The 18,323-nt window shown below is 47.5% G+C and overlaps 1 protein-coding gene across 3 annotated transcripts in view; it reads right to left on the bottom strand.

Moving 5' to 3' along the window:
* Nucleotides 1–236: 236 nt before the first annotated feature.
* LOC124026877 (copine-9-like) overlaps nt 237–18,323 on the bottom strand; it is a 224,297-nt gene continuing 206,210 nt past the window's right edge. For all 3 annotated transcript variants that reach the window (XM_046339550.1, XM_046339553.1, XM_046339554.1), the window contains 3 exons: nt 16,701–16,803; nt 16,562–16,619; nt 237–2,900 (listed from right to left, as the gene is read on the bottom strand). In XM_046339550.1, coding sequence (XP_046195506.1) covers nt 2,626–2,900; nt 16,562–16,619; nt 16,701–16,803 — 436 coding nt within the window. In that variant the 3' untranslated portion in view covers nt 237–2,625. The remainder of the gene's footprint in view (nt 2,901–16,561; nt 16,620–16,700; nt 16,804–18,323) is intronic.

Raw genomic sequence — 18,323 nt, 5'->3', positions numbered from 1 at the left:
TTCCAATATATGGTAAACTACCACTATGTAAGAGAAAGTGAATGAATGGAGATGGTAAACTACCACTATGTAAGAGAGAGTGAATGAATGGAGAGATGGGAACAAAGGTATGTGTGTGCAGTGTAAAAATGAGAGAGACCACTATGTAGAGAGAGAATGAATGGAGAGATGGGAACAAAGGTATGTGTGAGCAGTGAGAGAGAGAGAGAGAGAGAGAGAGAGAGAGAGAGAGAGAGAGAGAGAGAGAGAGAGAGAGAGAAAGAGAAAAAGAGAGAGAGAGAGAGAGAGAGAGAGTGAGAGTGAGAAAGAGAAAAAGAGAGAAAACAGAGAAAGAAAAAGAGAGAGAAATCAAACAAATCACAATAGATGCTTGAATGCAAAATAAACACTTTGTTTGAATGATCCCTTCTAGCATTTCTCAAAGAACAAAGGCATAATAAAAAGACTGGTACAAAAAAGAATGCATTACATGTAAACCAACTAGTGTAGAGCCTATGAGTGTAGAGCCTATGAGTGTAGAGCCTATGAGTGTAGAGCCTATGAGTGTAGAGCCTATGAGCCCAGCCAAAACAACACTGAAAATATAGACCCATATCTCAGAAACCAGAGCTGTGGCGGAAAGAAATCATGCATACATTTGCTATGTAAAGCATCCATTTCCAACTCCCTCAAAACAGGCTGTGGCGAGGGACCACACTTTTGAGAAGAACTTATGCCGAGGCCCCTTCTCTTTCTCTTTCTCTCCTCTTTCCAGAAAAAAATGGATGGACTTGGTGACTGTGAAGCGTTGATGCGTTCTTTGCTAGATCTAAGCACTTTTGTTCAGCGAGCGCATGCCGAGTCTTTCTGAAACTAAACAGGAGCACTCTCCACACATTTTGAAAGATGGAGCAGGTTTTCCCACCATTGACCGACCACTTCATAAATGATTCATTTTTTAATCACCGGGCAAAAGCTAGGAAAAGTTTCAATTTGGAAGGAGGAAATCAAGGACAAGTTTTAAAATAGCTGACTCGGTACTGTACTCATATAATAATAATAATTTGGTGGGTGCTTATTATTGTCCTATTTTATACATGTGACTTAGACCTGTATGTGTGAATTGGAAATGTGCTTTTTCAATATCCCAACTCCCCCTGAGACACCCTTGGAGAGTGGGGTCACAGCCAGGTATATTCAGACCGATGTTTGGGCCAGAAATAACCTGTGCAGGGACATCAGACGACCAGTTGTATAGTGGTTGAAAAGAAACGGAGGTGGGAGTATTTCAAGCTATGCTCCATCTCAAGCCAATTTCAATTTACGACCCTTCCTTTTGAAGATGAAGGCTTTTCTCTGAACAGAAGTACGCAATTTCCAGCTAGCAGGCCCTTGTGACCAAAGTTATTTCAATATTTACACATTCTGTCTCTAAATGTATTTTCTGATCTGAAATATAGCCATCCATAGGTCATCCTAATTAACATATACATTTCAACACGTGGAATATATCAGGAATATATTTTTGCAAGAAGTAACATTCAACTACCTATATACATATAGTGTGGACTGGCATAGCACAATATATTCCCTATTCAATCAACCCCTGGACAAGATGAACCAGTCCTTGCAAAAATGTTGTAAAGATATATAAACACAATGACTCCAGTTGCTGAGGCTGAGACCACAACTGTCCAGATGACATATTGTTTCGGTCAGAAATGCCCTGAGTAGACACCAAACATGAAGATACTGTGTTTTTCACTTGTTTTGGATATTAACTGACTTTCTGCAATGTTTATAGTGTCATTATACACATGACAAATATACATTAGCCAGAGAGGGGTCAAAGTAGAATACTACCATGGCAACCCAAGAGGCCAGTTTGTTGCTGTTTCTGTTTCGGACCACAAGAAGATGCAGGGTTGAAACACTCATTGCATGCAGAACTAGAGAGGCATAGGAAAAAAGATGAACATCGATCTCTCTTTATGTCCGTCGAAAAGTCCACAAACTCTTGCTTTTTCTGACGTTTAACTGCGACCGATCCCTGAACCCTTAAATAAGATATAAGCTAAGGGTTTAGTAAGGGGCTGGCGACCGCAGTTCCAACAGTTCTCGCCCCAAAGGTCACGCTGCATATGACCCCCGTTGAGCTGTAGAGTCGTTACATCACAGCAGGGGGGCTGTGTCCGCCAGGCAGGACATCGCTACGGCAGTGAGATAAAAGAAGAATCAGGAAAATAGCTGACTTCAACATGGAAGGAGTGGTAGTGAAAAAGCTTTCAGTGCTATTGCAGTCTACCCCTCTGACTAGGACAGCAACTGCCTGTGTGTGTGTGTGTGTGTGTGTGTGTGTGTGTGTGTGTGTGTGTGTGTGTGTGTGTGTGTGTGTGTGTGTGTGTGTGTGTGTGTGTGTGTGTGTGTGTGTGTGTGTGTGTGTGTGTGTGTGTGTGTGTGTGTGTGTGTGTGTGTGTGTGTGTGTGTGTGTGTGTGTGTGTGTGTGTGTGTTCATGTGCACACCAACTGATTCAGTGTGTCTCTTCAGGTATTCGCTGCAACTGAAAATGGTCCAAACCATGGCCCTATGGCCCTAGACCTAAGACCCCCCCCGACCTCTGACTCCACCCCACCCAAACCCCACTTTCAGATGCACAGGTTGTTGAGTCCTAGAGGGGCGGTAGTGGTGGTGGAGGAGGTGGGCAGGGCAGGCTGGGGCTCGATGTCTCTCGTTTTCATGAAACCCAGCAGCTGCTCGGGGATCTCTGCCAACACGTCCTTGGCCAGCCGTGCCATGCTCAGCACCTGGTTGCCCTGGCGGTCAATATAGTCCCGGAACGGCACAAACTGGACTATATCTCGCTCAGCAATGCGCCCCTTAGAGGACACTCTGACCTCATCACCGTCCAGTTCCTCCATCGCTACAGAGCAGAGAGAGAGACAGAGAGCGTCAGAGACAGAGAGCGTCAGAAACAGAGAGAGAGAGACAGAGAGCGTCAGAAACAGAGAGACAGAGAGCGTCAGAGACAGAGAGAGAGAGCGTCAGAGACAGAGAGCGTCAGAGACAGAGAGCGTCAGAAACAGAGAGAGAGAGACAGAGAGCATCAGAAACAGAGAGACAGAGAGCGTCAGAGACAGAGAGCGTCAGAAACAGAGAGAGAGCGTCAGAAACAGAGAGCGTCAGAAACAGAGAGAGAGAGAGCGTCAGAGACAGAGAGACAGAGAGCGTCAGAGACAGAGAGAGAGAGACAGAGAGCGTCAGAAACAGAGAGCGTCAGAAACAGAGACAGAGAGCGTCAGAGACAGAGAGCATCAGAAACAGAGAGAGAGAGACAGAGAGCAGAGACAGAGAGACAGAGACAGAGAAACAGAGAGCGTCAGAGACAGAGACAGAGAGCGTCAGAAACAGAGAGACAGAGAGCGTCAGAGACAGAGAGCGTCAGAGACAGAGACAGAGAGCGAGAAACAGAGAGCATCAGAGACAGAGACAGAGAGCGTCGAGACAGAGAGCGAGACAGAGAGCAGAGACAGAGAGAGACAGAGAGCGTCAGAGACAGAGAGCAGAGACAGAGAGCGACAGAGACAGAGACAGAGAGCATCAGAGACAGAGACAGAGAGAGACGAGAGACAGAGACAGAGACAGAGACAGAGAGCGACAGAGACAGAGAGACAGAGAGCATCAGAGACAGAGACAGAGAGACAGACAGAGACAGAGAGCATCAGAAACAGAGAGAGACAGAGAGCATCAGAGACAGAGACAGAGAGCGTCAGAGACAGAGACAGACAGAGCGTCAGAGACAGAGAGCATCAGAGACAGAGACAGACAGAGAGCGTCAGAGACAGAGAGCGTCAGAAACAGAGACAGAGAGCATCAGAAACAGAGAGCGTCCAGAGACAGAGAGCGTCAGACAGAGAGCGTCAGAGAGAGCAGACAGAGAGCGTCAGAGACAGAGAGCATCAGAGACAGAGAGCGTCAGAGAGACAGAGAGCAGAGAGACAGAGAGCGTCACAGAGAGCAGAGAGCAGAGAGACAGAGAGCGACAGAAACAGAGAGACAGAGAGCATCAGAGACAGAGACAGAGAGCGTCAGAGACAGAGAGACGACAGAGACAGAGAGACAGAGAGAGAGCATCAGAGACAGAGACAGAGAGCGACAGACAGAGACAGAGAGCATCAGAGACAGAGACAGAGAGCAACAGAGACAGAGAGCATCAGAGACAGAGACAGAGACAGAGAGCGACAGACAGAGACAGAGAGCGAGACAGAGAGCATCAGAGACAGAGACAGAGACAGAGACAGAGACAGAAACAGAGAGACAGAGAGCGTCAGAGACAGAGATCAGAGAGAGTCAGAAACAGAGAGACAGAGAGCGTCAGAGACAGAGAGCATCAGAGACAGAGACAGAGAGCGACAGAGAGAGAGACAGAGAGCATCAGAGACAGAGACAGAGAGCGACAGAGACAGAGAGCATCAGAGACAGAGAGACAGAGAGCGACAGAGACAGAGAGCGTCAGAGACAGAGACAGAGAGCGTCAGAGACAGAGAGACAGAGAGCATCAGAGACAGAGACAGAGAGCGACAGAGACAGAGAGCGTCAGAAACAGAGAGACAGAGAGCAGAGAGACAGAGACAGAGACAGAGAGACAGAGACAGAGAGCATCAGAGAGAGACAGAGACAGAGACAGAGAGCGAGAAACAGAGAGACAGATCAGAGACAGAGACAGAGAGCGACAGAGACAGAGACAGAGAGAGAGACAGAGAGCATCAGAGACAGAGACAGAGAGCAACAGAGACAGAGAGCATCAGAGACAGAGACAGAGAGCGACAGAGACAGAGACAGAGACAGAGAGCGAGAGACAGAGACAGAGAGCAGAGAGCAGAGACAGAGACAGAAACAGAGAGACAGAGAGCAGAGACAGAGAGCATCAGAAACAGAGAGACAGAGAGCATCAGAGACAGAGACAGAGAGCGTCAGAGACAGAGACAGAAACAGAGAGACAGAGAGCAGAGACAGAGAGAGAGCATCAGAGACAGAGACAGAGAGCGACAGAGACAGAGAGCGACAGAGACAGAGAGCATCAGAGACAGAGACAGAGAGCGACAGAGACAGAGAGCATCAGAGACAGAGACAGACAGAGCAGAGAGCAGAGACAGAGAGACAGAGAGCGAGACAGAGAGCGTCAGAGACAGAGAGCGTCAGAAACAGAGAGACAGAGAGAGAGAGACAGAGAGCAGAGAGCGTCAGAGACAGAGACAGAGAGCGAGAACAGAGACAGAGAGACAGAGACAGAGAGAGAGACAGAGAGAGACAGAGAGACAGAGAGCATCAGAGACAGAGACAGAGAGAAACGAGAGAGACAGAGACAGAGAGCGAGAGCATCAGAGACAGAGAGACAGAGAGCATCAGAGACAGAGACAGAGACAGAGAGCGTCAGAAACAGAGAGACAGAGAGACAGAGAGCGTCAGAGACAGAGAGCGTCAGAAACAGAGAGACAGAGAGCGTCAGAGACAGAGACAGAGAGCGACAGAGACAGAGAGACAGAGAGCATCAGAGACAGAGACAGAGAGAGAGCGACAGAGACAGAGAGCGTCAGAAACAGAGAGAGAGAGACAGAGAGCGTCAGAAACAGAGAGACAGAGAGCGTCAGAGACAGAGAGCAGAGAGAGAGAGAGAGAGAGCATCAGAAACAGAGAGACAGAGAGCGTCAGAGACAGAGAGCGTCAGAGACAGAGCGTCCGAGACAGAGACAGAGAGCGTCAGAGACAGAGAGCAGAGACAGAGAGCGTCCGAGACAGAGAGCGTCAGAGACAGAGAGACAGAGAGCGAGACAGAGACAGAGAGACAGAGAGCGTCAGAAACAGAGACAGAGACGTCAGAGACAGAGAGCGTCCGAGACAGAGAGCAGAGAGCAGAAACAGAGAGACAGAGACAGAGAGAGAGCGTCAGAAAAGAGAGAGACAGAGAGCGTCAGAGACAGAGAGACAGAGAGCGTCAGAGACAGAGACAGAGAGCGACAGAGACAGAGAGACAGAGAGCATCAGAGACAGAGACAGAGAGCGACAGAGACAGAGAGCGTCAGAAACAGAGAGACAGAGAGCGTCAGAGACAGAGAGCGTCAGAAACAGAGAGACAGAGAGCGTCAGAAACAGAGAGAGACAGAGAGCGTCCGAGACAGAGAGCGTCAGAGACAGAGAGCGTCCGAGACAGAGAGAGAGCGAGAGACAGAGACAGAGAGACAGAGAGCGTCAGAGACAGAGACAGAGAGCGTCAGAGACAGAGAGCGTCAGAGACAGAGAGAGAAACAGAGAGACAGAGAGCGTCAGAGACAGAGACAGAGAGCGACAGAGACAGAGAGACAGAGAGCATCAGAGACAGAGACAGAGAGCGACAGAGACAGAGAGCGTCAACAGAAACAGAGAGACAGAGACAGACAGAGAGCGTCAGAGACAGAGAGCATCAGAGACAGAGAGACAGAGAGCAACAGAGACAGAGACAGACAGAGCGACAGAGACAGAGAGCGAGACAGAGACAGAGAGCGTCAGAAACAGAGAGACAGAGAGCGTCAGAGACAGAGACAGAGAGCGACAGAGACAGAGAGCGTCAGAGACAGAGAGCGTCAGAAACAGAGAGACAGAGAGCGACAGAGACAGAGAGCGTCAGAGACAGAGAGCGTCAGAGACAGAGAGACAGAGAGCAGAGACAGAGAGCATCAGACAGAGACAGAGAGCGTCAGAGACAGAGAGCGTCAGAAACAGAGAGACAGAGAGCGACAGAGACAGAGAGCGTCAGAAACAGAGAGACAGAGAGCGTCAGAGACAGAGACGTCAGAAACAGAGAGACAGAGAGCGAGACAGAGACAGAGACAGAGACAGAGAGACGAGCAGAGACAGAGAGAGAGCGACAGAGACAGAGAGCGTCAGAAACAGAGAGAGAGACAGAGAGACAGAGAGACAGAGACAGAGACAGAGAGCGACAGAGACAGAGACAGAGAGAGACAGAGAGCGACAGAGACAGAGAGCGTCAGAAACAGAGAGACAGAGAGCGACAGAGACAGAGAGCATCAGAGACAGAGAGCGTCAGAGACAGAGAGTGTCAGAAACAGAGAGCATCAGAGACAGAGAGCGTCAGAAACAGAGAGAGAGACAGAGAGACAGAGAGCGACAGAGACAGAGACAGAGAGCGACAGAGACAGAGAGCGTCATCAGAGACAGAGAGCGTCAGAACAGAGACAGAGAGACAGAGAGAAACAGAGACAGAGAGCGACAGAGACAGAGACAGAGAGCGTCAGAGACAGAGACAGAGAGCAACAGAGACAGAGAGCATCAGAGACAGAGAGCGTCCGAGACAGAGACAGAGAGCGACAGAGACAGAGAGCATCAGAGACAGAGAGCATCAGAGACAGAGACAGAGAGCGACAGAGACAGAGACAGAGAGCGACAGAGACAGAGACAGAGAGCATCAGAGACAGAGAGCGTCAGAGACAGAGAGACAGAGAGCGACAGAGACAGAGACAGAGAGACAGAGAGCATCAGAGACAGAGACAGAGACAGAGAGCAACAGAGACAGAGAGCATCAGAGACAGAGAGCAGAGAGCGACAGAGACAGAGACAGAGACAAAGACAGAGACAAAGAGCATCAGAGACAGAGAGCATCAGAGACAGAGACAGAGAGCGATAGAGACAGAGACAGAGAGCATCAGAGACAGAGAGCATCAGAGACAGAGAGCATCAGAGACAGAGAGCATCAGAGACAGAGACAGAGACAAAGAGCATCAGAGACAGAGAGCATCAGAGACAGAGACAGAGACACAGACAAAGAGCATCAGAGACAGAGAGCATCAGAGACAGAGACAGAGAGCATCAGAGACAGAGACAGAGAGCGACAGAGACAGAGACAGAGACAGCATCAGAGACAGAGAGCATCAGAGACAGAGACAGACAGCATCAGAGACAGAGACAGAGAGCATCAGAGACAGAGAGCATCAGAGACAGAGAGCATCAGAGACAAAGAGCATCAGAGACAGAGAGCATCAGAGACAGAGACAGAGAGCATCAGAGACAGAGACAGAGAGCGACAGAGACAGAGACAGAGAGCATCAGAGACAGAGAGCATCAGAGACAGAGAGCATCAGAGACAGAGACAGAGAGCATCAGAGACAGAGACAGAGAGCATCAGAGACAGAGAGCATCAGAGACAGAGAGCATCAGAGACAAAGAGCATCAGAGACAGAGAGCATCAGAGACAGAGACAGAGAGAGACAGAGACAGAGAGAGACAGAGACAGAGAGCATCAGAGACAGAGAGCATCAGAGACAGAGACAGAGAGCATCAGAGACAGAGACAGAGAGCATCACAGACAGACAGACAGACAGACAGACAGACAGACAGACAGACAGACAGACAGACAGACAGACAGACAGACAGACAGACAGACAGACAGACAGACAGACAGACAGACAGACAGACAGACAGACAGACAGACAGGCAGACAGGCAGACAGGCAGACAGGCAGACAGGCAGACAGGCAGACAGACAGAAAAAAAGAGAGAGGGAGAGAGGGAGGGAGAGAAAAAGAGAGAGAGAGAGGGAGAGACATACAGAGGCAGAGGTAGAGACAGATAGTCAGAGAAAGAGAGAGTCAGAAACAGAGTGAGAGAGACATGGGGTCAGAGACAGAGAGAGTCCGAGAGAAAGACAGACAGTCAGAGAGATCCAGAGAGAGGCAGAGGCAGAAAGAGACAGACAGATAGTCAGAGAGAGAGTCAGACAGATAGTCAGAGAGAGAGTCAGACAGATAGTCAGAGAGAGAGTCAGACAGATAGTCAGAGAGAGAGTCAGACAGATAGTCAGAGAGAGAGTCAGACAGATAGTCAGAGAGAGAGACAGACAGATAGTCAGAGAGAGAGAGTCAGACAGATAGTCAGAGAGAGAGTCAGACAGAGAATCAGAGACAGAGTCAGAGAGAGAGAAAGAGTCAGAGAGTCAGTGACAGAGAGAGTCAGAGACCGAGAAAGTCAGAGTTAGAGACAGAGACAGAGGTAGAGAAATGGGACAGCATTAGGAAGAGAGATGGAATCAGAGTTAGAAACAGAGCTCCAATGTTAGACAGAATGTTATAGGTGCTTTTAATGTGTGCTGGATTTGTAGTAAATATGGCACCATAGGCCACTTTGTTTGCCAAAAGCTCAACTAATAAAATAATATTGGGGTAAAGACATAATCATCTAAGTAAACCCCACAAAAAACATATTTTAAAAAATGGTCCTCAAACTTCAAACTAACATTATTAGGACTGATTCTAAAGCCACAATGTATACTTTTTATTACATGTTTTTAAAATCATCACTGCATGTCTAATAAATCACTGTGTGTGTTTATTTAATGAAAATAACTCAAATACATTTCAGATAATTTATTTCCCTGAACCTCCTTTTGCCCTTGAAATGCTCAGTCTGACCATGTGGGCATTAGGAAACAAATTAGAAGATAAACAACCCTGATTGGCTGATAGGATGGTCTAGAGCCCACCTCCTTCCACCCCCTTACCCAGAATAACTGTCATTGGTTTATTACAATCAGATCAGATTGTGACAGCATGATCTGGGAAAAAAACTCCATCCCACCTGAACAGGCTCCATCCCAATTTCATAGTATTATGGAAATATATTTATTTAATATTTTAAACAGGACAATCACGTTTTTAACTGCACTACCCCTTTAATAATAATCTACAGCATCTATATTAGGAAGTCTTGTCAGAGAACGTACAACTTCCTAATATGGATTCCGTAAAATGTCTAATAGTCTAAAGCCCTATAACACCACCGCCACCTTACCGGCCACCCTAGACCCACCTCAGTTTGCATACCTCCCCAACAGGTCCACAGATGACGCTATCACCTCACACTGCACACTGCCCTATCCCATCTGGACAACAAACAAAAAAACTTTGAAAGAATGCTGTTCATTAACTACAGCTCAGCATTCAACACCATAGTACCCTCCAAGCTCATCATCAAGCTGCTGGAGGCCCTGGGTCTCAACCCTGCCCTGTGCAACTGGGTCCTGGACTTTGACGGGCCGCCCCATGGTGGGGAAGGTAGGAAACAACATCTCCACTTCGCTGACCGTCAACTCTGGGTCCCCACAAGGGTGTGTACTCAGCCCTCTCCTGTACTCCCTGTTCACCCACAACCGCGTGGCCATGCATGCTCAACTCAATCATCAAGTTTGCAGACGACACAAGATTAGTGGGCTTGATCACCAACAACGACAAGACGGCCTACAGGGAGGATGTGAGGACACATGGAGTGTGGTGTCAGGAAAACAACCTCTCACTCAACATCAACAAGAAAAAGGAGATGATCGTGGACTTCAGAGGGAGCACCCCCCTATCCACATCGAAGGGACAGCAGTGGACAAGGTGGAAAGTTTTAACTTCCTCGGCGTACACATCACAGATAAACTGAAATGGTCCACCCACACAGACAGTGTGGTGAAGAAGGCGAAACAGCACCTCTTCAACCTCAGGAGGCTGAAGAAATTTGGCTTGTCACCCAAAACCCTGAAAAACTTTTACAGATGCACAATCGAGAGCACCCTGTCGGGCTGTAACACAGCCTGGTACGGCAACTGCACTGCCCTCAACCGCAAGGCTCTCCAGAGGGTGATCATCAAGGACAATAACCACCCGAGCCACTGCCTGTTCACATCGCTATCATCCAGAAGGTGAGGTCACTACAGGTGCATCAAAGCTGGGACCGAGAGATTGAGAAACAGCTTCTATCTCAAGGCCATCAGACTGTTAAACAGCCATCACTAACTCAGAGAGGCTGCTGCCCAAATTGAGACCCAATCACTGGACACTTTAATAAATGGATAACTAGTCACTTTAAATAATGCCACTTCAAATAATGGCACTTTAAAATGTTTACATATCTTATATTACTCATATCACATGTTTATACTCTATTTTATACCATTTATTGCACCTTGCCTATGCCGCTCGGCCATCGCTCATCCACATACTTACATGTACATATTCTCATTCACCCCTTTAGATTTGTGTGTATTAGGTAGTTGTTGGGGAATTGTTAGATAGTACTACACTGACGGAATTAGAAGGACAAGCATTTCGCCCCACTCGCATTAACATCTGCTAACCGTGTGTATTTGACCAATACAATTTGATTTTAACTCAACTCTGGACCTCAAAGCCAGTTCCATTGCATTTTTTCATTGTTCCCCTCTAATAAGGGACTGATTCAGACCTGGGACACCGGGTGTGTGCAATTAATTATCAGGTAGAACACAAAACCAGCAGGCTCCGGACCTTGTAGGGTCAGAGTTGAATAACCTTGGACTACACCATGGATACTGAAATCTGTTTAGGTATTGAGGAATGGGAATGGGTTGGAGACCTATCCAGTGCTTTAACCCATCAGTGGTCATGAAGGAAAGGGAGCAAGTTATACCTATTGGTATTTTTTTTTTCACCTTTATTTAACCAGGTAGGCTAGTTGAGAACAAGTTCTCATTTGCAACTGCGACCTGGCCAAAATAAAGCATAGCAGTGTGAACAGACAACAGAGTTACACATGGAGTAAACAATTAACAAGTCAATAACACAGTAGAAAAAAATGGGCAGTCTATATACAATGTGTGCAAAAGGCATGAGGAGGTAGGCGAATAATACAATTTTGCAGATTAACACTGGAGTGATAAATGATCAGATGGTCATGTACAGGTAGAGATATTGGTGTGCAAAAGAGCAGAGAAGTAAATAAATAAAAACAGTATGGGGATGAGGTAGGTGAAAATGGGTGGGCTATTTACCAATAGACTATGTACAGCTGCAGCGATCGGTTAGCTGCTCAGATAGCTGATGTTTGAAGTTGGTGAGGGAGATAAAAGTCTCCAACTTCAGCGATTTTTGCAGTTCGTTCCAGTCACAGGCAGCAGAGTAGTGGAACGAAAGGCGGCCGAATGAGGTGTTGGCTTTAGGATGATCAGTGAGATACACCTGCTGGAGCGCGTGCTACGGATGGGTGTTGCCATCGTGACCAGTGAACTGAGATAAGGCGGAGCTTTACCTAGCATGGACTTGTAGAGATCATGCGGCATGTTTGAAGAGGACTGACTGGGGATATTATAAATGGCACTACAGAGATGACAGATGGCTGTAGGCAGAATATAGTAGTGCAGAGGAAGACAGGGGGTGAAGGGACAGCAGGAGGGCAGGGAAGGGGGCCAGGTGCCTTGGGTAAACCCAGACATGTGGGGGGCATCCCCTGAGTCACGGGGACTTATACAGAGCCTCCTGCTCCCTTGAACGTCACGCACGCACACACACATACAGACAGAGGGGTGTATACACACATGCACTCTCACACACACTCCGCCTTCTGTTCCCTATGAATGTTACACACATGACACACACAGGTGTGTGTGTGTGTGTGTGTGTGTGTGTGTGTGTGTGTGTGTGTGTGTGTGTGTGTGTGTGTGTGTGTGTGTGTGTGTGTGTGTGTGTGTGTGTGTGTGTGTGTGTGTGTGTGTGTGTGTGTGTGTGTGTGTGTGTGTGTGTGTGTGTGTGTGTGTGTGTGTGTGCCTACAGGCACAGGGGTGCTTAGTACACATTGATGATGCACACACGTTCACCGCACGCGCGCACATACACACACAAACACTCTCAGACACACACACGTACAGACACACACAGAGACCCACAGAAAAACGGCTTCATCAAAACATGTGGGGGATTTGGAGAGAGGAAAGGATGTGATGGAAGAATTTACAGAGAAAGAGAGCGTAAGAGAGGGGAGGATGGTAATAGCAGAAAAGAGGAGCGAAGATGGTGCTTCAAGGTCCAATGCAGCTGTATTTATCTCAAAATACAATCATTTCTGTGTAACAATTAATTTTCTTTCTGTTTTCATTTAAAATAGACCAAAAAAAATTAGCTACGTAGCAAAGAGCATTTTCTCAAGCAATAATTTAGTTGGACTAACTGGGAATGTTCAAGTGTGTGTGCGTGTGCGTGTGCGTGTGCGTGTGTGTGTGTGTGTGTGTGTGTGTGTGTGTGTGTGTGTGTGTGTGTGTGTGTGTGTGTGTGTGTGTGTGTGTGTGTGTGTGTGTGTGTGTGTGTGTGTGTGACAGTCTGTTTGCATAGGCCCCCTGTGGAGAGAGAGTTCCCCAGCTTCCTTCTGACTGAGCTAAAGGAGGATATGAAAGTATAGATTAATCAAATACTCCTCTTCCTGTAGAACATTTAAAGTTAAAGTTAGGAACATTCTCCAACCACCACACACTCTGGAGCAAGCAGTCAACCCACCACACACTCTGGAGCAAGCAGTCAACCCACCACACACTCTGAAGCAAGCAGTCAACCCACCACACACTGAAGCAAGCAGTCAACCCACCACACACTCTGGGGCAAGCAGTCAACCCACCACACACTGAAGCAAGCAGTCAACCCACCACACACTCTGGGGCAAGCAGTCAACCCACCACACACTCTGGACCAAGCAGTCAACCCACCACACCCTCTGAAGCAAGCAGTCAACCCACCACACACTCTGGAGCAAGCAGTCAACCCACCACACCCTCTGAAGCAAGCAGTCAACCCACCACACCCTCTGAAGCAAGCAGTCAACCCACCACACACTCTGGAGCAAGCAGTCAACCCACCACACACTCTGGAGCAAGCAGTCAACCCACCACACACTCTGAAGCAAGCAGTCAACCCACCACACACTGAAGCAAGCAGTCAATCCACCACACACTCTGAAGCAAGCAGTCAACCCATCACACACTCTGAAGCAAGCAGTCAACCCACCACACACTCTGAAGCAACCAGTCAACCCACCACACACTCTGAAGCAAGCAGTCAACTCACCACACACTCTGAGCAAGCAGTCAACCCACCACACACTGAAGCAAGCAGTCAATCCACCACACACTGAAGCAAGCAGTCAACCCACCACACACTCTGAAGCAAGCAGTCAACCCACCACACACTCTGAAGCAGCAGTCAACCCACCACACACTCTGAAGCAAGCAGTCAACCCACCACACACTCTGAAGCAAGCAGTCAACCCACCACACACTCTGAAGCAAGCAGTCAACCCACCACACACTCTGAAGCAAGCAGTCAACCCACCACACACTCTGAAGCAAGCAGTCAACCCACCACACACTGAAGCAAGCAGTCAACCCACCACACACTCTGAAGCAAGCAGTCAACCCACCACACACTCTGAAGCAAGCAGTCAACCCACCACACACTGAAGCAAGCAGTCAACCACCACACACTCTGGAGCAAGCAGTCAACCCACCACTCACTCTGAAGCAAGCAGTCAACCCACCACACACTCTGAAGCAAGCAGTCAACCCATCACACACTCTGAAGCAAGCAGTCAACCCACCACACACTCTGAAGCAACCAGTCAACCCATCACACACTCTGAAGCAAGCAGTCAACCCACCACACACTCTGGAGCAAAGCAGTCAACCCACCACACACTCTGGAGCAAGCAGTCAACCCACCACACCCTCTGAAGCAAGCAGTCAACCCTCTGAAGCAAGCAGTCAACCCACCACACACTCTGGAGCAAGCAGTCAACCCACCACACACTCTGAAGCAAGCAGTCAACCCACCACACACTCTGAAGCAACCAGTCAACCCACCACAGACTCTGGAGCAAGCAGTCAACCCACCACAGACTCTGGAGCAAGCAGTCAACCCACACACGTTCTACCAAGTGCCATTTCACTCTGAAGCAAGCAGTCAACCCACCACACACTCTGAAGCAAGCAGTCAACCCACCACACACTCTGGAGCAAGCAGTCAACCCACCACACACTCTGAAGCAAGCAGTCAACCCACCACACACTCTGAAGCAAGCAGTCAACCCACCACACACCCTGGAGCAAGCAGTCAACCCACCACAGGGAGCAAGCAGTCAACCCACCACACACTCTGAAGCAACAGTCAACCCACCACACATTCTGCAAGCAGTCAACCCACCACACACTCTGGAAGCAAGCCAACCCACCACACACTCTGAGTCAACCCACCACACACTCTGGAGCAAGCAGTCAACCCACCACACACTCTGGAACAAGCAGTCAACCCACCACACACTCTGGAGCAAGGTTTAAACTCTAGCGGTTTAATTTATACGCTTTTAAATACACATTCCCCAACTCTCTCTCTCTCCTTTTTCTGTCACGCACGCACACGCACAACTACGGCAGCCACCCCTGATCCCTCGTATTGCCCTGTGTAGTGTCTAATAGGTCCCTCAGAGATCTATCTCCCTTGTCGTTAGGCATGACTCATTTCCCCTCTCCTTTTCCCTTCCCCAACTACCACCAGTAGTTTTTTAATAATTAAAATCACTTAGCCAATTAGCTTTTGGAATATTTGGCATATTTACTTTGCGAGAGTCTCTGCTTTGTGTTGCTTCTCTGAAGATCTCAGCTGTCCAACACAACTCTTTCTCACTTTGCTAGGAAGAAACAAGCTTAATTTCAAATTGCACCCTATTCCCTATTTAGTCCACTACTTTTGACCACAGGCAAAAGGGAGGCATCCACAATCACGTTCTACCAAGTGCCATTTCAGGATTTCCCTTGGCCAGGCCGTTGTGCACTTGCTGCCTTGTCATCATTACCCAGGGATAAAAATGAGCATGGTAGGTAGAGAAGGATATCACCCCAACAGAATTATCTCCTGCTGCATATTACTGTTAGCAAAACAAAATGGTACCACGAGTAAACAATGTGAGTGAATGGATTGTTTACATTGTAATATTCTTCTTCTATGGCATTAGCCTTCTGAGCTAAAGCCAGGTGACCAAGGTAACAGAGCCAAAGTCTGACCCATCGGGCGCGTGTTCATTAGGCACCATACGGAAGAAATGGACTGAAAACAGGGAGGGACGACATGGACATTGCTCATTTCGTATTCGATTGCAAGACATTTTAAAACGTTTTCCATGGCCTGCCCTACGGAATACGATCCAGGAGTCACTCACTCTGAGTCCCCATCCACTGAGAGACATGACACAGGAGTCACGACCTGTTACCAATGAGGCTAATGCAATGCTAATGATTCTTTGGGATGGGGAGAAGGAATGAACACTCCCCTCTTCCTGGACAGCTACTAATAACGTAAGTTTTACTCCGCCCAATGCACCTTGGGCGTGCAGGCTTTTGTTCCAACCCTGCTATAAGACTCATGCTGCTCGTCAGGATCAAATCAGGTGTGTTAGAAGAGTATAACAGATCCAAAGGAAAAGCCCAGCTCTACAGGAGGAGGGATGGGTATCCTCGCTGTAGCTCCAAGGCAACGGGAGAGCGAGGAGGGGATTCAGCTCTTCCTAAAACCTTTGAGAAGGAGATTGCAGTAAGTGTTGTTTTGTTACCTACCCTGCTGATCTTTAGTGCACTTCACAGGCTATGAAGCCTCTGATCAGAAACTGTGAACCTTGAATGGCTTTTTTGACAGTGGAGCTAGCTACTTTGGTTAAGTGCGCACACACACATGCCGGATGCACATGCGCACACACACCCACTTACCGTCAAACTCAGCAGGGCCTACTCCCACTATGATGATAGACATGGGCAGAGCGGCAGCCTGTGAGAAAGGGGATAACACACAAAGGTGATGTGTGAGGTATATGTGCCCCCCCCACACACACACACGATAAGCACTCACATTGACCACAGCCTCCTTGGTCTGCACCATGTCTGAGATGACTCCGTCTGTGATCATCAACAGCACAAAGTACTGGGATCCGTCAGTTACATCCTCAGCACACCTGCATAGAGCAACACACCACAGGATGAAACCTCAGCTTCTGGGTCTACTGTATGTGAGAAGGTGTATGATGTCTGTGTGTGTGTGTGTGCGTATGTGTGTGTGTGTGTGTGGTTGTGTGTGTGTGTGTGTGTGTGTGTGTGTGTGTGTGTGTGTGTGTGTGTGTGTGTGTGTGTGTGTGTGTGTGTGTGTGTGTGTGTGTGTGTGTGTGTGTGTGTGTGTGTGTGTGTGTGTGTGTGTGTGTGTGTGTGTGTGTGTGTGTGTGTGTGTGTGTGTGTTGTGTTTGTCAGCTCCATTGTCAGACATTATGTTGTCTAGACCTACACGTTCTTACATCACAATTAGACGTTCATCCACGCTTCTCAAAAGTCAGATTTCAAAGTTGTTCCAAACGTCCAACTTCAAAGAGTTTAAGGTTAAGTTTAGGCATAAACTTCACATTTTTAAGGTTGGTTTTAAGTTTAGGCATTAACTCTGAATGGTTAAGGTAAGGGCATTAACTCTGAATGGTTAAGGTAAGGGCATTAACTCTGAATGGTTAAGGTAAGGGCATTAACTCTGAATGGTTAAGGTAAGGGCATTAACTCTGAATGGTTAAGGTAAGGGCATTAACTCTGAATGGTTAAGGTAAGGGCATTAACTCTGAATGGTTAAGGTAAGGGCATTAACTCTGAATGGTTAAGGTAAGGGCATTAACTCTGAATGGTTAAGGTAAGGGCATTAACTCTGAATGGTTAAGGTAAGGGCATTAACTCTGAATGGTTAAGGTAAGGGCATTAACTCTGAATGGTTAAGGTAAGGGCATTAACTCTGAATGGTTAAGGTAAGGGCATTAACTCTGAATGGTTAAGGTAAGGGCATTAACTCTGAATGGTTAAGGTAAGGGCATTAACTCTGAATGGTTAAGGTAAGGGCATTAACTCTGAATGGTTAAGGTAAGGGCATTAACTCTGAATGGTTAAGGTAAGGGTTAAGGTTTGGGATAGGCATAAAACAACCATTTTCAAAAACAACTTTCTAAGTGACAGAAATGTTGTGTTGTCTAGACTGTTGATATAAAAGTGTTGTGTTTTGTCATTTTCACATACTGTAAAACTAAAAATCTCAAGTAGCTGTCTGTCCCTTTTAATAGCTGGGAGTCAGCACAGATTTCAACAAATACATTTATATTTCAAATAAACAGCAGGTCTACATAAATTGTTGAAGAGGAGTCAGTGAACATCATAAAGAAGATAAAGAAGAGCAACATTATTATATGAGACAGCAGTCTGGTTTGACATGGTCAAACATTGAATACTGAAGTCTATGTGCTGTGATATCGATGCAACTACAAGAATACAATGAATGGTATCACAGTATGATTCATAATACCCATAAAACCTGTCAAACAGGGAAATGGTTCCAATTGTTTTTGCACCATTCATTTTTCCCATAGGGGACTTTAGAAACACTTAAAATAAGGGCTGTGTTTCATGTAAGCTACCCTGGCATGACTTTTGATAACCGTGTTAATATCTCTAG

This window comes from Oncorhynchus gorbuscha, linkage group LG03 (assembly GCF_021184085.1).
Source record: "Oncorhynchus gorbuscha isolate QuinsamMale2020 ecotype Even-year linkage group LG03, OgorEven_v1.0, whole genome shotgun sequence".
Classification (NCBI taxonomy): domain Eukaryota; kingdom Metazoa; phylum Chordata; class Actinopteri; order Salmoniformes; family Salmonidae; genus Oncorhynchus; species Oncorhynchus gorbuscha.
The sequence above is the reverse complement of the archived record's forward strand: the minus strand, read 5'-3'. Positions and strand labels throughout refer to the sequence as shown.